The sequence below is a fragment of the Canis lupus genome, chromosome 18, assembly GCF_048164855.1.
Source record: "Canis lupus baileyi chromosome 18, mCanLup2.hap1, whole genome shotgun sequence".
NCBI lineage: Eukaryota > Metazoa > Chordata > Mammalia > Carnivora > Canidae > Canis > Canis lupus.
In genome coordinates, this window is record NC_132855.1 from 31,940,990 (window position 1) to 31,959,864 (window position 18,875).

Sequence of the window (18,875 nt, forward strand, 5' to 3'; positions counted from 1 at the left end):
CTCAAAAATAATTTTTACTTTTTTCACAAGACACTTTCATTTTGTGAAAACAGTGCAGTAGTTTGGAAATTTTATCACACTTTAAGAATTTTGCATATTCTTTATATTATACTGAATTAATAAAGTTGATGACCACATAGTATAAAGCCAACAAATATAAGAGAAACTTGTTGATTTCCCTGATTATTACTATATTTATTTGCCCTATCATATTCTTTTTCTTCAAAGTAAAAGTCTAGTTGTTCAATTGAAAGACAAATACAAGCACAATCACTAGAGCTCTTTTCTCTCTCATTCATTTCCATTATTACATTTATTTAGGTTACTTAGTTTCAACTCTGAAGGTTTGACTACACAAGAATTCTGAAGAATGAAATTCAGCTGTCACTTTGGTGATCTTTTCATAACATGTTTTGCTGCCATTTCCTGAATGTTCATATACCCAACAATTTTATCAAAAGAACATCCACATACCAAAGAAATATAAATTTTGTATGTGTACTGCAACTAACAACATACATCATAAGACACATAGGCTGTGAAGCTAAATACCTGCCCCTAACATGCTAGTACAATCTTATATTGAGCTAACTTTCTGCCTTTTAACTCTTTAGCCTTCTTTCATTTCATTTTGTTTTAGGTATCTGCTTTCTACCACAGGCCCTTTGTACTTATAATCACTTGTGCCAGAAATGTGTTTCCCTCCCAGTAGTTATAACCTCTCATGAGGTATCTTTAGTTTTCCTTCTGTCTTATCATAGCAATTTCACAGTATTTGTGTATTTGAGGAATTCCTATCTTTCCTACTACACTATATGGCAAGGACTATAGACAGAGCTATGGAAAGTTTTACTGACTTTTGTATAAGTTGTGCTTAGCATATTATAAGATATACAGCATGTTTTGGGGTGTCTTCTCCATTTCTGGTTAGCAACACACCAAACTTTGTGGCTTAAAACAAGAGCAATTAAGTATGTCTTCTGTTTCTGTGGATTGACTGGGAAGCTCTTCAGCTGCAGTAAACCAATGAATGAGCAGGGCTCAACTCTTTGATTGGATCTTCCTCTTCACATCATCTTCCATCCTGGGCTTCTTCACAACATGGAGTCTTTGGCACAGTGCTCCAAGAGGAGGGAAAAGTGGCATTTACAAGCCCCTTGTGGCCTGAGCTCTGGAACTTGCACACTACCACTTCTGCTACATTTCTTTTGGTCACAGTGATTCCCTAAAGCTAGTGATGCCCAGATTCAAGGGGTTGGAGAAAGAGATTTGTCTGTAGAAGGGAAAAGTGGCATAGCCCCACTGCATAGGGGCATACATAAAGGACTGGGAAAAATTCGTGTCCGTTAAATAATCTACCATTGTGTTCAGTAATACTTTAATTATTAATACAATTGTAATTCAATTTGGAAGTCCAGAAATTGGCTGATTAAAATGTTTCTATTTTGTTATATTTGTTTTGGGCTTTTATTTCATATATACTCTGCTCTAAGAATGAGAAGAGAGGCAGAGAGTGGTTTATTAATTCTAAGGGATAATAAGCAATCTAATCTCACATTTAGACAAATAATGACTATGAGCAATATGAGAATAGAAACTTTATTTTAATCATTGATGAATATTCAGTAACTAGAACAGTACTTGGAACATAAGAGATTTTCAGTAAGTATTGGTTAAATGAATGAGTGAACACAACTAAGAGACATTCCTTTCTTTGCTCTTTTCCTTCGTTCCTCGGGAAGTTGGTTTTTGTTTTCATCTATCTCAAATGATTAGGTTCTAAACTTTTAGGGAAATAGCTGAATAGGAAATAGAGTTCCTACTCACATATGTGATTTCATGAATCCATAATAATGAACTCTGGCTAAGATTTAGTGACACTGAAACATATTATATAATTATGAATAATCTTATGATTATTTTATGAGTATTTGACCATTCACTAAAAAGTGCCTCCCAGAAATTTTCTTTTGATACTGATGGATACAAAATGACAATGAGATATTCTCTCTAATCTGTATAATCTGTTGAGAATAAGAGACATCTCTAAATGAGTCATTAACCTAAATGAGTGACTATAAATATCCAATAATATTCAGAATGTAATCACTTCAACCCTATATGTAAGTTCAGATTTTAGTACTATTTTTGTGGACATGTTTTGCCTCAATTGAAAAGTACAGATGATGTTTTATTTAAATGCAACATATTCCAAAGTATTTCAACATAGCAAAAATTGGTGATTTATTGATTTGTTTATGGTAATATAAATTGAAAATAGTTTTATTTTATAAAATATTTCCAAGAGGATTTCATCTTCATTTATTATCTGTTAATACGAGCATGATTTCAAATAGAAGGAAATAGTATATGGACTGGGCATATTTTTAAAATAAAACTGCAGATAATACTAGAGAGAAAAAGAGAGGAAATGTTTCTTTCAAATCTGTCTTGGGATTTTTCAACATGTACTTGAATATACCAGCACAATGATTAATCCCCAAATTATAATGCCTACTTCTGTCAATTAGTTTATGTACAAGTCAGCCTGAATATTTTATATAAATTATAGCATATTTACTATAAACAAAAATAGATCATGATATTTCAGGGAGTCATCTGGGTCCCTTAAGATATAAATCAGTGACAAAAAAAATGCAATCTAAATAAGAATAGATTTACTGACTCAGGTGTTAAGACTAGATAATTCTTCAATTTGATTAAAAATACCAATATTTTCAATATATCTCAAGTATCTGATTCCTATCTGTATCATTTTTATACACAATAAGTAATGTGTTTGTTAAACCACTCCTCAGTAACACTGGGAAAAGGGAAACTTGTCCCTTTTTTTTAGTTGTAGTGTGAGAGAAGTTTTAAGGTGAACAGCGTTTTAAAAATGCAAAGTTATGCTTCTTGTCACGGAATTAGAAAAGGACTGCTGATGTGTCAAGAAAAACAAAAGGTAAACACTTAACTAATTTTAAAAGAATAGAAACAAGTTTTATTAGAAGTATTTTTTTTAACTTGTGAAACTGTGGTAGTCTTCACAGAATAAAAGTAAGGGAAATAATGTGTGAAGGAGCTAGAAAGGTGTAATTTTTTTCTTATTTTTGCAAGTTTTTCAAAATATAGCACCTAAAAATTGGTTAAGAGAAACAGTAAAATGCAGCAAGGTATAATATGTTCTAATGAACATAATTAGTAATTTAAAATTATTTTATAATACTGAGGATAGCAATAGAGAAGTATTAATTGGCCTTTTAGTGATGGAAAGTAAATGTGTTTTCAAAAATATTTGTATAATATCTTTTTCCTCAAGATGAACTCCTTATGTTGTATTATGAAACTGCTTTGTCTAGTGATTTGAGATGTCATTCATATTTTAATATGCAAACATATTTTAAATGTCATTATTCAGAGTTATTTAATAATGTGAACTCCTTGTAGTTCTTAAGCGTTTGAAGTTACCGTTCAATTTATATTCTAGTTGTAGAGAGTTGTCCATGTGTCAGGACAGAATACAGGAACTGTTTTTACTGTAAGTCTGCTGAAACTCTTGCATTTAATTAATTTCCCTGAAACTAAGTAGGGACTTTTTAAATATCTGTTGAACTATATTAACACTATATTCTTATATTAACTCTATATTCTTATAACTGGTGTTTAAATATTTGATTGGTTTAGAACATTAAAGAGAGAGGGTGACAGAGAGAGACAGAAAAAAATGAAAGAGAAGGAAGAAAAGTCAGTTGGTGAGAGGTAGAAAGAGAGGGGATGAGCAAGCAATTCTTTCACCATCTAGCTCAACATACTCAATTCATTTCATCCCACTAGTTGTCCCTGCTGCCTCTGAAGGCTCTTTGGGCTTGCAAGTAGCCCTCCCAGGGGGCAGTATTTTAAGCCTGTGATGATAGTCTCATCCTCATTTTGGTAAATGCAAAAACATAATTGTATCATGGCTCTCAGAAGTGATCAGGCTCTTACTCATTTGTTCAAGTTTACTAAGTAATAAAATCTATATATCACTTAAAATAGAGGGGAGGAGGTGGTAATTCCTTTCCAGGAATTAGAATACGGTTCCATTATTCAAGATATCCTATCCGTAGTATCAAAATGCACGAAAACTAAATTAACTCCCAGATTGCTTGGTAATCATGAATTAAAATAAGGCAAAGGGATGGGTTGAGGAACTGTCATTTCCTTCCTTAAGGAAGTCTTGCTCTTCCCTTTTATTATGTACGTGCTCATGGCAACCTGTAAACCTTTGTTTTAACTCTTACAACAATTAATATGAAATCATTTAAGATATTTTCCTGATAGAGATTAAGTATTGTGCAAGCACAGACTTCTTTAATTTTATGTACAAATGTAATTACAATGCCTTTTGTAGCACCATGGCCAGCGTAGGTGCTTGGTATGGAATAAATGAATTCCTATCCCACCAGAGAAGAACAGTTTAGCTTCCAGAGTTAGGCATGGAGATATGCTAATTCTCATATTTGTAGTGCCTTCCTCTTTTTGTTTTTAAACATATGGAAGGCAATGTTCATGTAATAGATGCTTTCTAGTTATGAATAAAATAATCCATTTAAATAAGATATAGCTTTCTTTTATATTAAGGCACACAAAGCATAATTACATTTTCACTATCAATTTCGGCTATGCTCTACATTTTCCTGTTCATATTAGTGAGAAATACTGTATCTTAAATATTTCTCCAGTGATCTCATGGTGTATTTCATCAATTCACATATCAACAGATGACTGTTTTTAAATTATTTGATAAGTGGGATGGGTGAAGGAAAGACATACGGACTTCTGAGCTGCTTAATAGTCATTACAGACTTCATTGACAATCAAAGCATAAGATGCAAATTAGAGATACTTCAAAAAGGATTGTTTTATGAATTTTTTCAAAGATTATTTCAAATATATATACATGGAAATAATTTTTAGAAAATTCAAGAGGACACCAAGTCTGATGACAAAATCAAATTTAGTGGTAGTGTCAAGTCTAGTCAAATGATGAGCACAAGTAATTATGTTGAATAGATATCCTCCATGTTAACTCCTTTATCTGTTCCCACAGAGTTTCACATCTAGAAAAATAGTATTGTATGACAAATAGATCACCTCATTTAGATTTTCCAAATATCTCATTCATAATAATTTGTGTGAAAATTATCTAATAAACAATAATGAGCTGTGTTCAGAATACAGAAAGTAACAAAATACACAAGATAAATAAAAGCTTATTTATAAATCTCACAAGAGTAAAATACAGAGACAGACTGTTTTCAGAGTTGGCTGATAAGGCATTTAACTCTGTCAGGGATCTGGGTTAGCATCTCTGGATTTCCCATGCCTTTTCCTTCACACTGGCAAATTGGCTGCTCCATCTCCAATTATAATCTCCTTATTTGGCAACATGCAAAAACAGGAAAGGAGGGACAGAGCTTTTATTTTGCGTGTGCCTCTTTACCAGAGTGGAAAATCTTTCATGGAAGCCCATAGTATACTACCCTCAGGTCCCATCGGTCAACTCTAGATTACATTGTTATCTTTAGTTTGCTGATTTCAGGAGAGAGGAATAAAAGCTCTTTTAAAATAGAAATATGAACAAAGGAGTCATCTAATGATGACCTATCTGAACTCTAACATTTCCCTTTTGGCTTAGAAAAAAAAGTTTCAGGTGATGCTGCATTCATTATTTTATTTAATGAGAGACAGTATAGGAAAAAACCTTGAATTTCTTGAGTTAGGTTATGCTCCTTCCATATGATGTGGGGAGAAGTTCTCAGCCTCATTGGGTTCACCTGTGACAGTGCCATGCTCAATAAGAGTAGCAATTATTGCTATCACAAATTTCTTTTTTTTTTTTTTTTTTTTACAAATTTCATTTAATCTTTCTAACAATTTTCTTAGGGTAACTTTTATGATTATGAAACATTTAATAGTAAAGATCTAACTATTACTGAAAGATTGCATTGTAAACATGCTTGGACATAATTTAAACATTTTATAGGTTTAGTTTTACATTTTGTATGATTATTAATTTATCACAGCTCTTTGGAAACTTACTGTGTGTATACATACTTCTTTAGTATAGATTTTGCAATGTGGCATCACTACTCCTTTTATACTTTTCCATTCTTACATTCCTAATTATTTCTGGTAAAAGAAAAAACAGAGAAAACATTTAGGAAAGAAATTACCAGCATCACAATAGAAATTCTTATAGACGAAACTGCTCATTTAGACCACATATTGTTTCTCTTTTATATAGAGAATTGAAAAAAAAATTGAAAAATCATACAATTTTTTTATCCTTAGAGGCATCCTTTTGTATGAGAGATTTCTTTTCTTATGTAAGAGTACTTCAGGTTAAAAATTGTATTTTTAAAATATCCATCTTTTTTCACAAACTAAGATGGAGTATTATATGATTCTGTCTGAGGTTTCTATAGCTTGTTTCATCATCTCCTGAGGACTTACCAAGCATATCTTACGAATCAGCATTAGATACAAGCATTTTTATATGTCATTAAAAAAAATTATAGCTTTACCTGTTGTTTGGAGATGTGAAAAATATCTGCTCTCTTTGGTATGAATATAAAATATCCCCACTGTAGTCATTACAGCTGTTTCTTCCTTATGAAATAATATTATCAACAGTATTCACTTGCTATGAAAGGAGTATAAATTGCTATTTTAAAAAATAACATGAATTTCAGGGTATCAGTAAAATATGTAGTATTTGATGACACAGAATATAGGGTCACTTCTGCTACTAGTATGTTCCTAAGGATAGTAATTGCCATAAAATTATAGTTTCAAATTGCTATAAGCAAATATAATTATTTACATACTTAAATGCTTGATACTATGATTTTTTATAAACTGGAGTAAAATTTGCCATTTATTCCAAAATCTCAAACTTTGAACAACCTTTTTCATAACCATGTATTAGTGTATTTAGAGTTACCGGTCAAAAGCAAAAATTAAATCTCTCATTTCATTTGGTTGGCTATGGCGTTCGTTATGAACAAATACCTATTACTGTAGTCCATACAGATGATGGTTTACAGCCTTCAAGAGGTGACAAAGTAACTGCAAGTTTCTCCAGCTTTTACCCTGTTGTTAATCTATGGTTGTGGCACGGACAAGTCCCTGCTGCCCTGCCACCCTTCTGTTCGCTGCCCTTATCCCATGAGTGCTTCTCTCTGCTGGAGTTGCAGCTCTCAGATGGCTGCTGGTCCACCCATGAAACCAAGTCCCACTGGGGCCCAACCACTTGGTTTGTGGTTTCTTTTTAAAAATAATACCTCACTGTGTTTTGGAATAAATGAGTAACTTTATAACCAATGTTTAGTGTAATGTCTTTTGATAATGAAAAACAAAAGTGAATTGATTCTATGACCTAAATGTACCACTTTTGGCACTGACCCTGTTGCCACGAGCCACCAGTGCTGCATGTCTTATCACGGATATGTTAGACAAGTTTACAATTCCTGTTCTGTTCCTACCATATTCCATAGAATTAGGAGACTGAATTTTAACATTAAAGTTAGTGAGTTGTTAGAAACACTATTCTTCACAAGACAACAATTTTCAAACCAGATTTGAAGTAACTGTTGAAATGTTTTCAGAACAGGACAAAAGTGAAAGAAAGCTAATGAAAAAGATGACATTTTTTGAAACATCCTTAATGAGTAGAAAAGCATATTGGCTTTAAATCCTTTTTAACTAGCTACTTAAGACCTTATGTGTTTGCTTTCATAAGAAAAGCAATGCTCAAAAGGGGTTTATTTTCTTATCTGATGAGCATGTTTTCCATACAATGTGGATAGAATAGCTTAGTTAAGGGTGCTTGAAAAAAGGATTCATGTGTCTAATAGAAGCCTTTTCAGTTTTATACACATTAAGTAGTAATATATTAATAATATATATTTATAATATAATAAAAATAAAAAAGACATCTGTGAGAAAAAAAGTTGACCTTTAATTTGAGTAATTTTACTGAATTAAAACTTTCTGTGTATTTATGACTTGAGTTTTCTACAGTAAGATAAATGAGGCAGTTTGACCCCTCTCTTTATGTTGCATCTTCATTAGCAATGAACTTAATATCTAATTAGGCTCTTTGTTATTCTTTTTGGGAAATGCACTAGCAATTCATGTTCCGTTTGTTTGTTTTATGTTTGCTGCATTTACGATACTTAGCAGACAAAAACCAAATCAAGAGACGTGTACCAGGAAGAAAAATTCTAAGGAAAGTATATTGCTAGAAATTAAATTACCAAGTTTAGAACTAAATTTCATAATGAAGAGAGTGATCTTTTGCTTGAGTAAAATCTCTGATCGTTTACATTTCCCTGAGGATATGTAAAAGTGGCAAAGTTACTATTAGTAAGAAAATCTTGATAAAGGTGAGCTAATTTTTTCTAAATTTTTACCTGAACATCTGGTAGCCAAACACTTTAAATATTAAACTGAAGCCTGTAGACTTACAATTAAATTCATTGAAATAGAGTTTAATATATTAATGAAAAAGATTACAATAATATGAATAACTTTTTGTGGGACATTTGTCATCATACCTGCGATCACAAAACCTGTCTAAGAATACAATATATTTGACTTTGGTGTGGGATATTTCATAGTGTGTTAAATGTCCAGTTCCTTATTCTTAAAGTCCAAAGCTATAGATAGGTTTTCTCTGACAAATTTGAGTTTGAATTATTTGGAACATTTTCTAATGTGAGCCATAAAAATAAATAGCATACATGTTTAAATGTGCTTTTTTGCATTTCTACAACCTAAAGACCAGTTTGGTTGAAAAAATAAAATTTAACAGCTCTTAATTTGTCATGTGGAATCTGATTCTATGTGTTTTTTATTACCTCCATATATTTATCTAAGTGAAACATAAAATGTTGTAATAATGGAGAATTTAAAGCAGCTTTTGCACATGAGCAGTAATGCTAACTAATATGGTGAATAAAGGCTGAATGTAAATTCTCAGAATTCTTTTTTTATGTATTTACTAAAGTTGGTATATTTTGGTTAGCTGATACAACTTCCCCATCATCTTAATTAAACTGAAGAATTTTGATGGACAGAATGGAAAAAAATAGAGAGTAATCATTATGTGCAATAAAAAGTCTTGTGTGCATACATATACATGTGTGTATAAGTGTGTGCATGTGTATTCAGTTTTCTAACTGCAGCACAGTATACATTAGGTCACAGAACCTACCATCATATAAATCCAAAGTCCTTCTTTTGCTGGGATAATGCTCTGAAATTCCGACATGTACACCAGAAATAACTTTGGTATGGCAGAAATTAGTACAATCTTAATATTACAATTAGGTTCCTATTGATGCTGCCTCACGTATGCTCTTCAGATTGAATCTCTCTTCTCAGTTTCCATCACTACTTGGTTGAGGCCTTCAATTATGTTTCATTTGTTCTATTCCAACAGCCACATTTCTGTTCACTATTAGCATTCAACATTTTAGCCGTTTTATTCATTTCTGCTAAACTTATTGCTCATATAACAGAGCTGGCCATGCCACTCGACTGGTAATAAACTTCTGTCAGCATCCTATTAATCTAGAATATCACATCCAAACCCCTTAACTTGACATACATATCCTGAAACAGACCCTTATTATATCATACCCTGTGTTCTCTTAAGTTACTCTGCACTCCTAAAACTTCCCAGAACTTGTCTTTCTCGTTTGAGGGCCTACTTCTGCTTACTTATTAAAATGTTGCCTTCTTTCCTAAAGCTCTCTGCACTCTCCTGAGTAAAAGTAGTTGACTCACTGAAATACTTCCCCATAACACTTGGCTCATATTTTTGAAGAGCATTAACTTTTTAATGATTTTGTATGCCCATAATCTTACAGCATTCCGAGCTCCTTGGTGATAAAGATAATTGTATTCATATTTATATATTTAGAATTTATCACAGTAGCATATGGAAGTTGATATCCTTATTAAATATTTGTTGAATTAATGAGTGGATGAATATATGAATCCAGGAAGGTCTGGATAAAACTAACACAAAAATGTTATTAGAAAACTTGCTGGACGTAGAAAGACAATTCCAAATAATCATAAAACATCCTCTTATTATCCTAAGATTGTCTCGAAACTACTGCATATGACCAATATTTCCCTCTTAATTTATTGAATGACATGTTTTCATCAGAGTGAGTCAAAAGGAAAATACTTTTAATTTTTGTAACTTCAGACAGCGAGTAAATTTGCAAAATTACATGTATTCTCTGAAGTAGATATTTGCATTAATTTAATATAAATTTGTATGTAGGCTCAGGCCCACAGATCTTGGTGTTAAATGTTTACCCTTGTTTTATCTAATTAGCTATCATCTATTTTTAACTACTCATTCATAACTCAAGGAAAATATTCTCTAGAAAAGAATGAGGATTCATGGTACTAGAATACTAGGAATAGGAAACTTTCAGACTACTGGCACAATTATGGCAATTGATACAAGAAAAGCTAGTGAAGGGATGCCTGGATGGCTCAGCGGTTAAGCATCTGCCTTCAGCTCAGGGCCTGATCCTGGAGTCCTGGGATCGAGTCCCACTTCAGAATCCCTGCATGGAGCCTGCTTCTCCCTCTGCCTATATCTCTGCCTCTCTGTGTGTGTGTGTGTCTCTCATGAATAAATAAATAATATCTTAAAGAAAAAAGGAAAGAAAAGCTAGTGAAAATTTTGTAAAGAAACAAGATCTTGTATGAGACTATATTACTGAATATATCTAAGTAGATGAGATTATTTTTATAATTTGTAATTTCATATCAGAGAACTCTATTCAACACAGTATAATAATAAACACTGTATTGGGTTCCATGTTGTTTTCCATAACTAATCATAGGGCTGAATTAAGTAGTAAGGTCCTTACCACATGTATTTTAAGTTGTTGAACTGTTTTACATTCTATTGTGAAAAGCACATGTCATCATTTGTAAGTCAAAAAGATTAATTTGATGAGAGAAGTATATTTGAGTATGACAAAAATTTTTGTTTTGCCTTTATGTGTGAAAGTATGTATCTCTTTATACCTGTATTTTCTTCTAATTGAGGGCATAAAACCTTGTTAAAATATGTATAATTAAAAACTGCATTTTTTCATGAAAATTAATTTTTAAATCCAGTATTAGGTAATATAAAAATCTAGTCAGTCTTTGTAAAATTACATTATATCATCATAAATTTATTCACCTGGTACAAAGAAAGATATGGTTACTGGGTCAAGGGAGACAATAAGTTTTGATACTGAAATATTTTAAACTGTATTTTCTTTGTAACTCTTGTTATATTAATAAATACTATTAGTGCTTCTTTAGCTTTTCCATCTTGTATCATAATTTCCCACTATTATTCACAGAAAGGAGGACCTTATCTTAAAAAAATAATGAATAGTTATCCCAAAGTTACTAAATTTTAGCTTTAGGGATAATCACTATTTTTTTCTTTTTAATATGCTATTCAATCTTACCAATTTCTAATGAATACATAACCATCTGGAAAAATTTAGCATAGTTAGCTTAGTCTCATTTTTCTCATAAAAAGCGCCAATCAGGTTTTTTTCTCTTTATGATTACAGAATGGCTGGTCTAAATCAAGTTGTATAAGAACAAGCTAAGAATTATATGAACTAAAATCATATTTAAAATCTGAGCGACCAATATATAGAAAAGTCAAAGATATACTTGAACTTGTCAGATCAACACATTCCTGTACTTTCCTCAGGGGCAATCATACAATTTGACACCAACATTTAAGCTTCGAAAATTATGTGACCATCTATTACATTATGAATGATGTTATATGTCCTCAAACCTTTTTTATGACATATAATATAAGACAGGGCAACTTCATTTAAAAAAATCCTTTCTGCTATTGATAATTGCCTAAGCTGCTTCTTCCTTTCCTTTTTCAGAATGAAGAACAAATTTTGGTATTTTGAGTTTGGCACATCTGAAACTTTCTCAGCCACCTGCAAGAAGCTACATGAATCTGTAGAAATAGAAGTAAGAAAAATGAGTTATATTTTACAATACAATGAAATGGTTTGACTTTGATTATCAATATGTTATAGAGTTATACTTTGAGAAATCCACATAGCTTTACCTCACAATTCTAAAATTTCATTACTGTCGCTCATTGGGATTCTAGCATTCTCTGAATTATTAGTATAAAGTTAAGTTTTGAGTAGGAGTTGTTTTAATACACTATAAAAGGATGGAGGTGGAACACAACTTTAGAAATCAATGGGGAAGTTACTAGACATAGTGTGAATAGAAAAATGTAAAATAAAGGAAAGTATTTGAAGAGAAAAAATTTGCAAGATACATTAAAAAGTCTTTATTTTGGGGTCTCAATATCTTATAACCTTTAAAACACAGTTCACTGAAATTGTACTTCCTTTCATGAATAAAGGTTAAAAAAATATACTTTTCCATTCCATTCCCATTCATTAACTAGATTTTTCTCAGTTCCTGAGGTTGCCATTTTCCCATTACATTTGTAGGAAGTGGAAAAGCTACAAAAAGAGAGCAAAGAAAGCAAGAAAAGACACACTTTGAAAAGATTTGGAGCAAATAGGTCTACCAAAAAATACAGATACAGTAGGACTAAAATTTTTGGAGATGAGTTATAATAGAAAATAACTTAGTTTTATTGAGAGATTTTAGGGGATAAAGGAAAAGGAAAAGTTATGTCTTGATGAGTGGCAAAGATAAACCCTTGGAACAGAATTATGAAACCAGAACACCTAATGACTAGCTGATATGAATTGTGAAATATTGGCTTCAATATTTTTTATTTTAAAAATAAATGTATAACTTGTCGGCTGAGACCTAAATCATTAGTGGCATATATTCAGCTAATAAGTTTGGTAAACAAAAGTAGTATGGACCTATTGGATCATAATGGCCTGGCTAAGTTTTTCATTCTGACTTTCTAATTTCCTGTTAATTATAATGAAGGCAAAAGTGATAGTACTTCAAAATGTAACATTTTTTGGACTTTTGTAGTGGATAAATTGAAGTCTTAGAAGTAGAATGGATGATCATGGAATGGAAAATAACCTTCATGACTGAATCCGATCATAATGCTGAAAAGGAATATGATCACAAAAGTGAAGGACTTGGGATGAACACGGACTTTCTGTGATTACTATTTATCAAGATTTATATATGTATATATTTATATACATCTGTAGAGAGTGATATATTTAGATAGTTACATATGTGCATATATATTTATAAAAAATAAAAATATCTCCTTACATTCAAAATCATTACTTTACGGGATCCCTGGGTGGCGCAGCGGTTTAGCGCCTGCCTTTGGCCCAGGGCGTGATCCTGGAGACCCGGGATCGAATCCCACGTCGGGCTCCCAGTGCATGGAGCCTGCTTCTCTCTCTGCCTATGTCTCTGCCTCTCTCTCTCTCTCTGTGACTATCATAAATAAATAAAAATTAAAAACAAAACAAACTTTAAAAAAATTCTTAACATAGTGGATTTTGATCATTTCTTACCTTCAGAAACCTATGCTCAAAGACAATCTGTAGCAGAAGGCAAAAAAAAAAAAAAAAAATATGGCTTCTGGTTGAATGTAGGGTAAATACTCTGAAACCTCTTGCACCTCTCCTTTCCTTACCCTACCAATGAATATAGATTGAAAAAAAATTAGCTAGGAGAAATGGATATTCCATGGATAGGAAAACTCAGTATTGTCAAGATGTCAGTTCTTCCCACTTTGATCAGTTGATTCAATACAATTTCAGTCAAAATACCAGCAATTTTTTGTGTATATATCAACAAACTGATTCTAAAGTTTATATGGAGAGTCAGGAGACTCAGAATTGCAATACAATGCTGAAGGAAAATAAAGCTGGAGGGCTCACACTACCAGACTTCAAGACATCCTATGAAAGCTATCACAATCAAGACAATGCAGTATCATTGAGAGAACAGATAAATAGATCAATGGAATGGAATAGAGAACCTACAAATAGACCCCCTTCATAAATTTACTCAGCTGTCTTTGACAAAGGAAGAAAGACAATGCAACAGAGCAAAGGAAGTCTTTTTAACTAATGGTGATAAAACAACTGGACATCCATGGACCCCAAAAAAAACTGCAAAAATGAATTCTCTCTTAAGAAAAATGAGTTGAAAATCAATCACAGATCTAAATGTGAAATGTGCGATTGTAAAACTTTTAGAAGGTAACATAGGAGGAAACCTAGATAGCCTTGGGTATGGTGATGCCTTTTTAGACAAAACACCAAAGGCATGATCATTGAAAGAAATAATTGATAAGCTGGACTTCACTGAAATTTAAAAAAAAAAAAAAAAAACCTGCTCTGTGAAAGACAGTGTCAAGAGAATCAGAAAACAAGCCACAGACAGGAAATAATTGCAAAAGATATTTCTGATAAGAGCCTGTTAATCCAAAATATACAGACTCTTAAAACTTACTAAGGAAATAAACAACCCCATTGAAAAAATGGGCAAAACATTTCAACATACCTCTCCAAAAAGGATATACAGATGGCAGATAAACATATGAAATGATGTTCCACATCATGTCATCAGAAAAATGCAATTAAGACAGTAATGAGATACAACTCTACACCTATTAGGCTCCTGAAAACACTGAATGCTGGTAACTCTCATTTATTTCTAATGGGAAACAGACTGGTACAACCTCTTTGGAAGACAGTTTGGTGGTTTGTGACAAAACTAAATATACTCTCATCATATGATCCAACAATCGCGTTCCTTGGTATTTACCCAAAGGAGCTAGAAACTTAACATCAACACAAAAACCTGCACATGGATGTTTATAACAGTTTAATAATTGACAAAATTTGGAACAAACAAGAGGTCCTTCAGTGGGTGAGTAGATACATAAACTATGGTACATCCAGACAATGGAATATTATTCAATGCTAAAAAGAAATTAGCTATCAAGCCTTGAAAAGACATGCAGGAATCTGAAATGCATTTTCCTAAGTGAAAGAAACCAATCTGAAAAAAATTGCATACTGTATAATACCAACATATGACATTCAGAAAAGGTGAAACTGTAAAACAGTACAAAAATCAGTGATTGCCAGGGGTTGTGGAGGGAGGGTTAGATGAATAAGCAGAGTGAAGAAGATTTTAGGGCAATTCTAATACTCTGTAAAATACAGTGATAGTGGATAAATGTCATTATACATTTGTTCAAACCCAAAGAATGAACAGCAAGAGTGAACCATAAATAAACCATGGACTTTAGTTGGTTGTCATGTGTCATTATAGGTTTATCAGTTGTAACAAATGGGCCACTCAGTTGGGATGGTGATAAATGGAGAGGTTGTGCATGTGTAGAGGCAGGGATTAGACGGGAAATTCTGTACCTTCCCTTCAATTCTGCAGTGAATCTGAACCTGCTCTAAAATAATAAAGTCTAGAGGGATCCCTGGGTGTCTCAGTGGTTGAGCACCTGCCTTCGGCCCAGGGTGTGATCCTGGAGTCCCAGGATCAAGTCCCATGTTGGGCTCCCTGCGTGGGGCCTGTCTTCTTCTCCCTCTACCTGTGTCTCTGCCTGTCTCTCTCTCTCTCTCTCTCTCAATCTGTGTCTCTCATGAATAAATAAATAAGATCTTTAAAAAATAATAATAAAGTCTAGATCTACAGTATAATATTATGTATGTCAAAAAAAATTTTAAACAGATTAAGGAAATATAGCCAAGGACATTTGAATGAAAATAAAAGGACATTTTTATGAAAATAAAAAGTTTTGGGGCACCTGGGTGGCTTACTCCATTAAGTGTCTTACTCTTTTTTTTTTTTTTTTTTTAAGCATCCAACTCTTGACCTTGGTTCAGGTCATGATCTCAGGAGTGTGAGATCTAGTCTCTGGTCCGGCTTCATGCTGGCCATGGATTCTCTCTCTTCTCTTAAGATTCTCTCTCGTCTCTTCTTGTGCCCCTCCCCCCTCTTCTTGCATGCACACACACACTCTCTTTCTCTCAGAAAAAAAAAAAAAAAGTTATAATGATAAAATTGAGTGGTTTTGTTCCTCAGAGCTTTTTGCATTTTATAGAAAAACTATTTAGAATGCTTCTCCAAGTAATCTGGGCAACTAGAAGAAGTTATTCTTCCTAGGATCATGCTTCTATAAGCCCTCCAAATCTGGCTTCCCAGCTCTGCATTTGCTGGCTTATTCTGGCGTCCAGCACAATAGCATTTATAAATCAGAACTAGCACTGTGCCCTCCTCACTTTATTGTTGTGTATCTTATAAATACTGTTGTAATTTTTACATATTTATATCAATTCTAAAACTTGTGGGTGGCAGTGTATGTGTGTTTGTGTGTATAGAATAGATAGTAATGCAAAAACCTGCTCCTCTACTCATTTTTTAATGAATCCAGTCTATCATATTAGCAAAATATGCCTTTCTGCCCTCAAGGTTACTTTATAATTAAATATAGCAAAAACATAAATTTGGAAATTTGATTCTGTTTGCTGTTGTTCCCTACTTGGCCTAAAATTATACCAACTATTATTTGAAAAAATATAACAGAGAATAAAAGTATGAGAGTACTTCAAGTAGATGTATGTTTTATCAGCAGCTTCTTCAAAACAAACTATTTGCCATGTCATCCTTTGTTTCACTTTCTTCTTTCATATAGAAAACTATTTCCAGAAGGGTGCATTTTTGGAAAAAATTGAATATCATAGGAAAGTAGTTGATAATAATAATACCTAATGTTTCATCTATTATTAACTATACCTTGTTCTTGGTATAAGCAATGTATGTACATTATCTGATTTAAGTCTTTGTCAAAATCCTATCAGAGATCCTAATATATCTCCACTATAGAGATAAGCAGATGAGCATTTTATTTAATAATTTAAGAGTAACAAGAATTGCATTACTGCCAAAATGTTAAAATCTAAGGAAACAAATAAATTGGAAATTATATGTACATATCTATAATATATATACGGATATATAATACGGGAAGATATATATGATATATAACATATATGAATACATATATATGGTATGAAAGAGAGATTAGCAAAGTTGAAATTTTCAGATTTAAAAATTTCAATTATTCTCTAACTTTGTTAAAGAAGAAAAAGAAATAATAAAATGAAAAGCTTTAAAATTACCAGATAATATGTTAAAAGCAGTTTGTATTACACTATTTGGGGCATAGATGTACACCTAAGAAACTAAGGTCAACATCTGGTTCACAACATCAATAAAGTTTGTGAACTTATAATTTGTTCCATGGACAAGGCAAAATTCATGAGAGAATAAAACAGCCCACTTTCCAAAGTATTCCAGTCTTTTGGTTGTCAATTAGTCTGGGAAAGATGGAATATTTTAAGATTTAGAATTTCCTTTCCAAGATACTAAGATTTGTTTTAATGACTAATTACTTCTATAAAACCAAAATGATCTCATGAATTAACAAAGGGCAAAAAGCATCAGGTTACAAAATAAATTAGGAGAATTCTACAATTAAGACTGTTACTGCCCAGTAATCTGGAAAACCGGGAGCAGACTTCCACAGCTCAGTCCCTGCTCTATGTGTATCACAATTACCCTGGATACTCTTTCAACACATGTTTAGAGCCCCTCCGTCTGGTCATAGCAGTACCAAACCACAGTCTGAAATGGGGAGTGGGGAGACAGAGGGCGATGAAACTGAGAATGGGTATTTTTTTTTTAAATCACTTTGTTGAGGCATGGTTGACATACAAAGGGCTCTACATATTTAATTGGTACAGCTTGATGAGTTTGAGGATATGTATGTACCCATGAAACCATCACCACAATAAGTGCCATCAGTATAACCATCATACCCTCTTGGTGTGTGTGTTTGATAAGAACACTTAAAGCTTCTCAGGTGATTTTTTTTTTTTTTTTTGTCAGTGAAATTATAGAAGCAATAATGAAAGCAAACAGTAAAAATGTGGACCTCACAAAGTTGGTCAATAAAAACAGGAGTCAACCCATTAAATCCAAAACAAAAGATAACTTCTTATTTCAGAAAAAAATAAGAAATGTAGTGAGGGTAGAGCATAGTTTAGTTTATTATGATAAAATCATCATAATTTTTCTTAGGAGAATGAGGGAGAAATGAAACAAGTTAAAAGGGGCTGAATGACCAAAAAGTGAATATTCCGTTCTGTGTTTACCAGTTTTTTGTTTGTTTTGTTTTGTTTGTTTTTAGATTTTATTTGTTTATTCATGAGAGACACAGAGAGAGAGGCAGAGACACAGGCAGAGGGAAAGGAGGCTCCCTGCGGGAAGCCCGATGGGGGACTCAATCCCAGGACCCAGGATCACGCCCTGAGCTGTAGGCAGATGCTCAACCACTGAGCCGCCCAGAAGTTATTTTTAATAAGATAATTTCTGGTAAGAATTCTAATATCCTAGCAATAGTTTTTAGTCTTCACAGCGTATACTACAAAAGAAAAACATGTTAAACTAAACTAGTTTCTGCTAATACTTAAGGCTAATACTGGATATCTTGAGCCAGCAGTATTTTATTATTATCAATGTGTTCAACAACTGTGTTCAGTCCTCAATTTTTTGTTTTCTGGGTTTGCTTCCATCTTTCTCTTGCTTATAAGCACCTACTGGCTTCCCTTCTGCTCTGAAAGATATCTTGTTTACCTACAATTAATCCTTCCATCACCACCCCTGGACTGCCAGCTCAGAGTAAATTGACCTAAAAGGCATATCCTGAGCCCCTGTATCAGACTGTGTTTTGTAGATAAAACTTATAAAATGCATTTCAGAAAACA

General features: G+C 32.7%; 1 protein-coding gene across 8 annotated transcripts in view; it reads left to right on the forward strand.

Annotated features, from left to right (window-relative positions):
* DGKB (diacylglycerol kinase beta) overlaps positions 1-18,875 on the forward strand; it is a 694,510-nt gene that overhangs the window by 490,647 nt on the left and 184,988 nt on the right. For all 8 annotated transcript variants that reach the window (XM_072783961.1, XM_072783954.1, XM_072783956.1 and 5 more), the window contains one exon: positions 11,988-12,078. In XM_072783961.1, the coding sequence (XP_072640062.1) occupies positions 11,988-12,078 (91 nt within the window). The remainder of the gene's footprint in view (positions 1-11,987; positions 12,079-18,875) is intronic.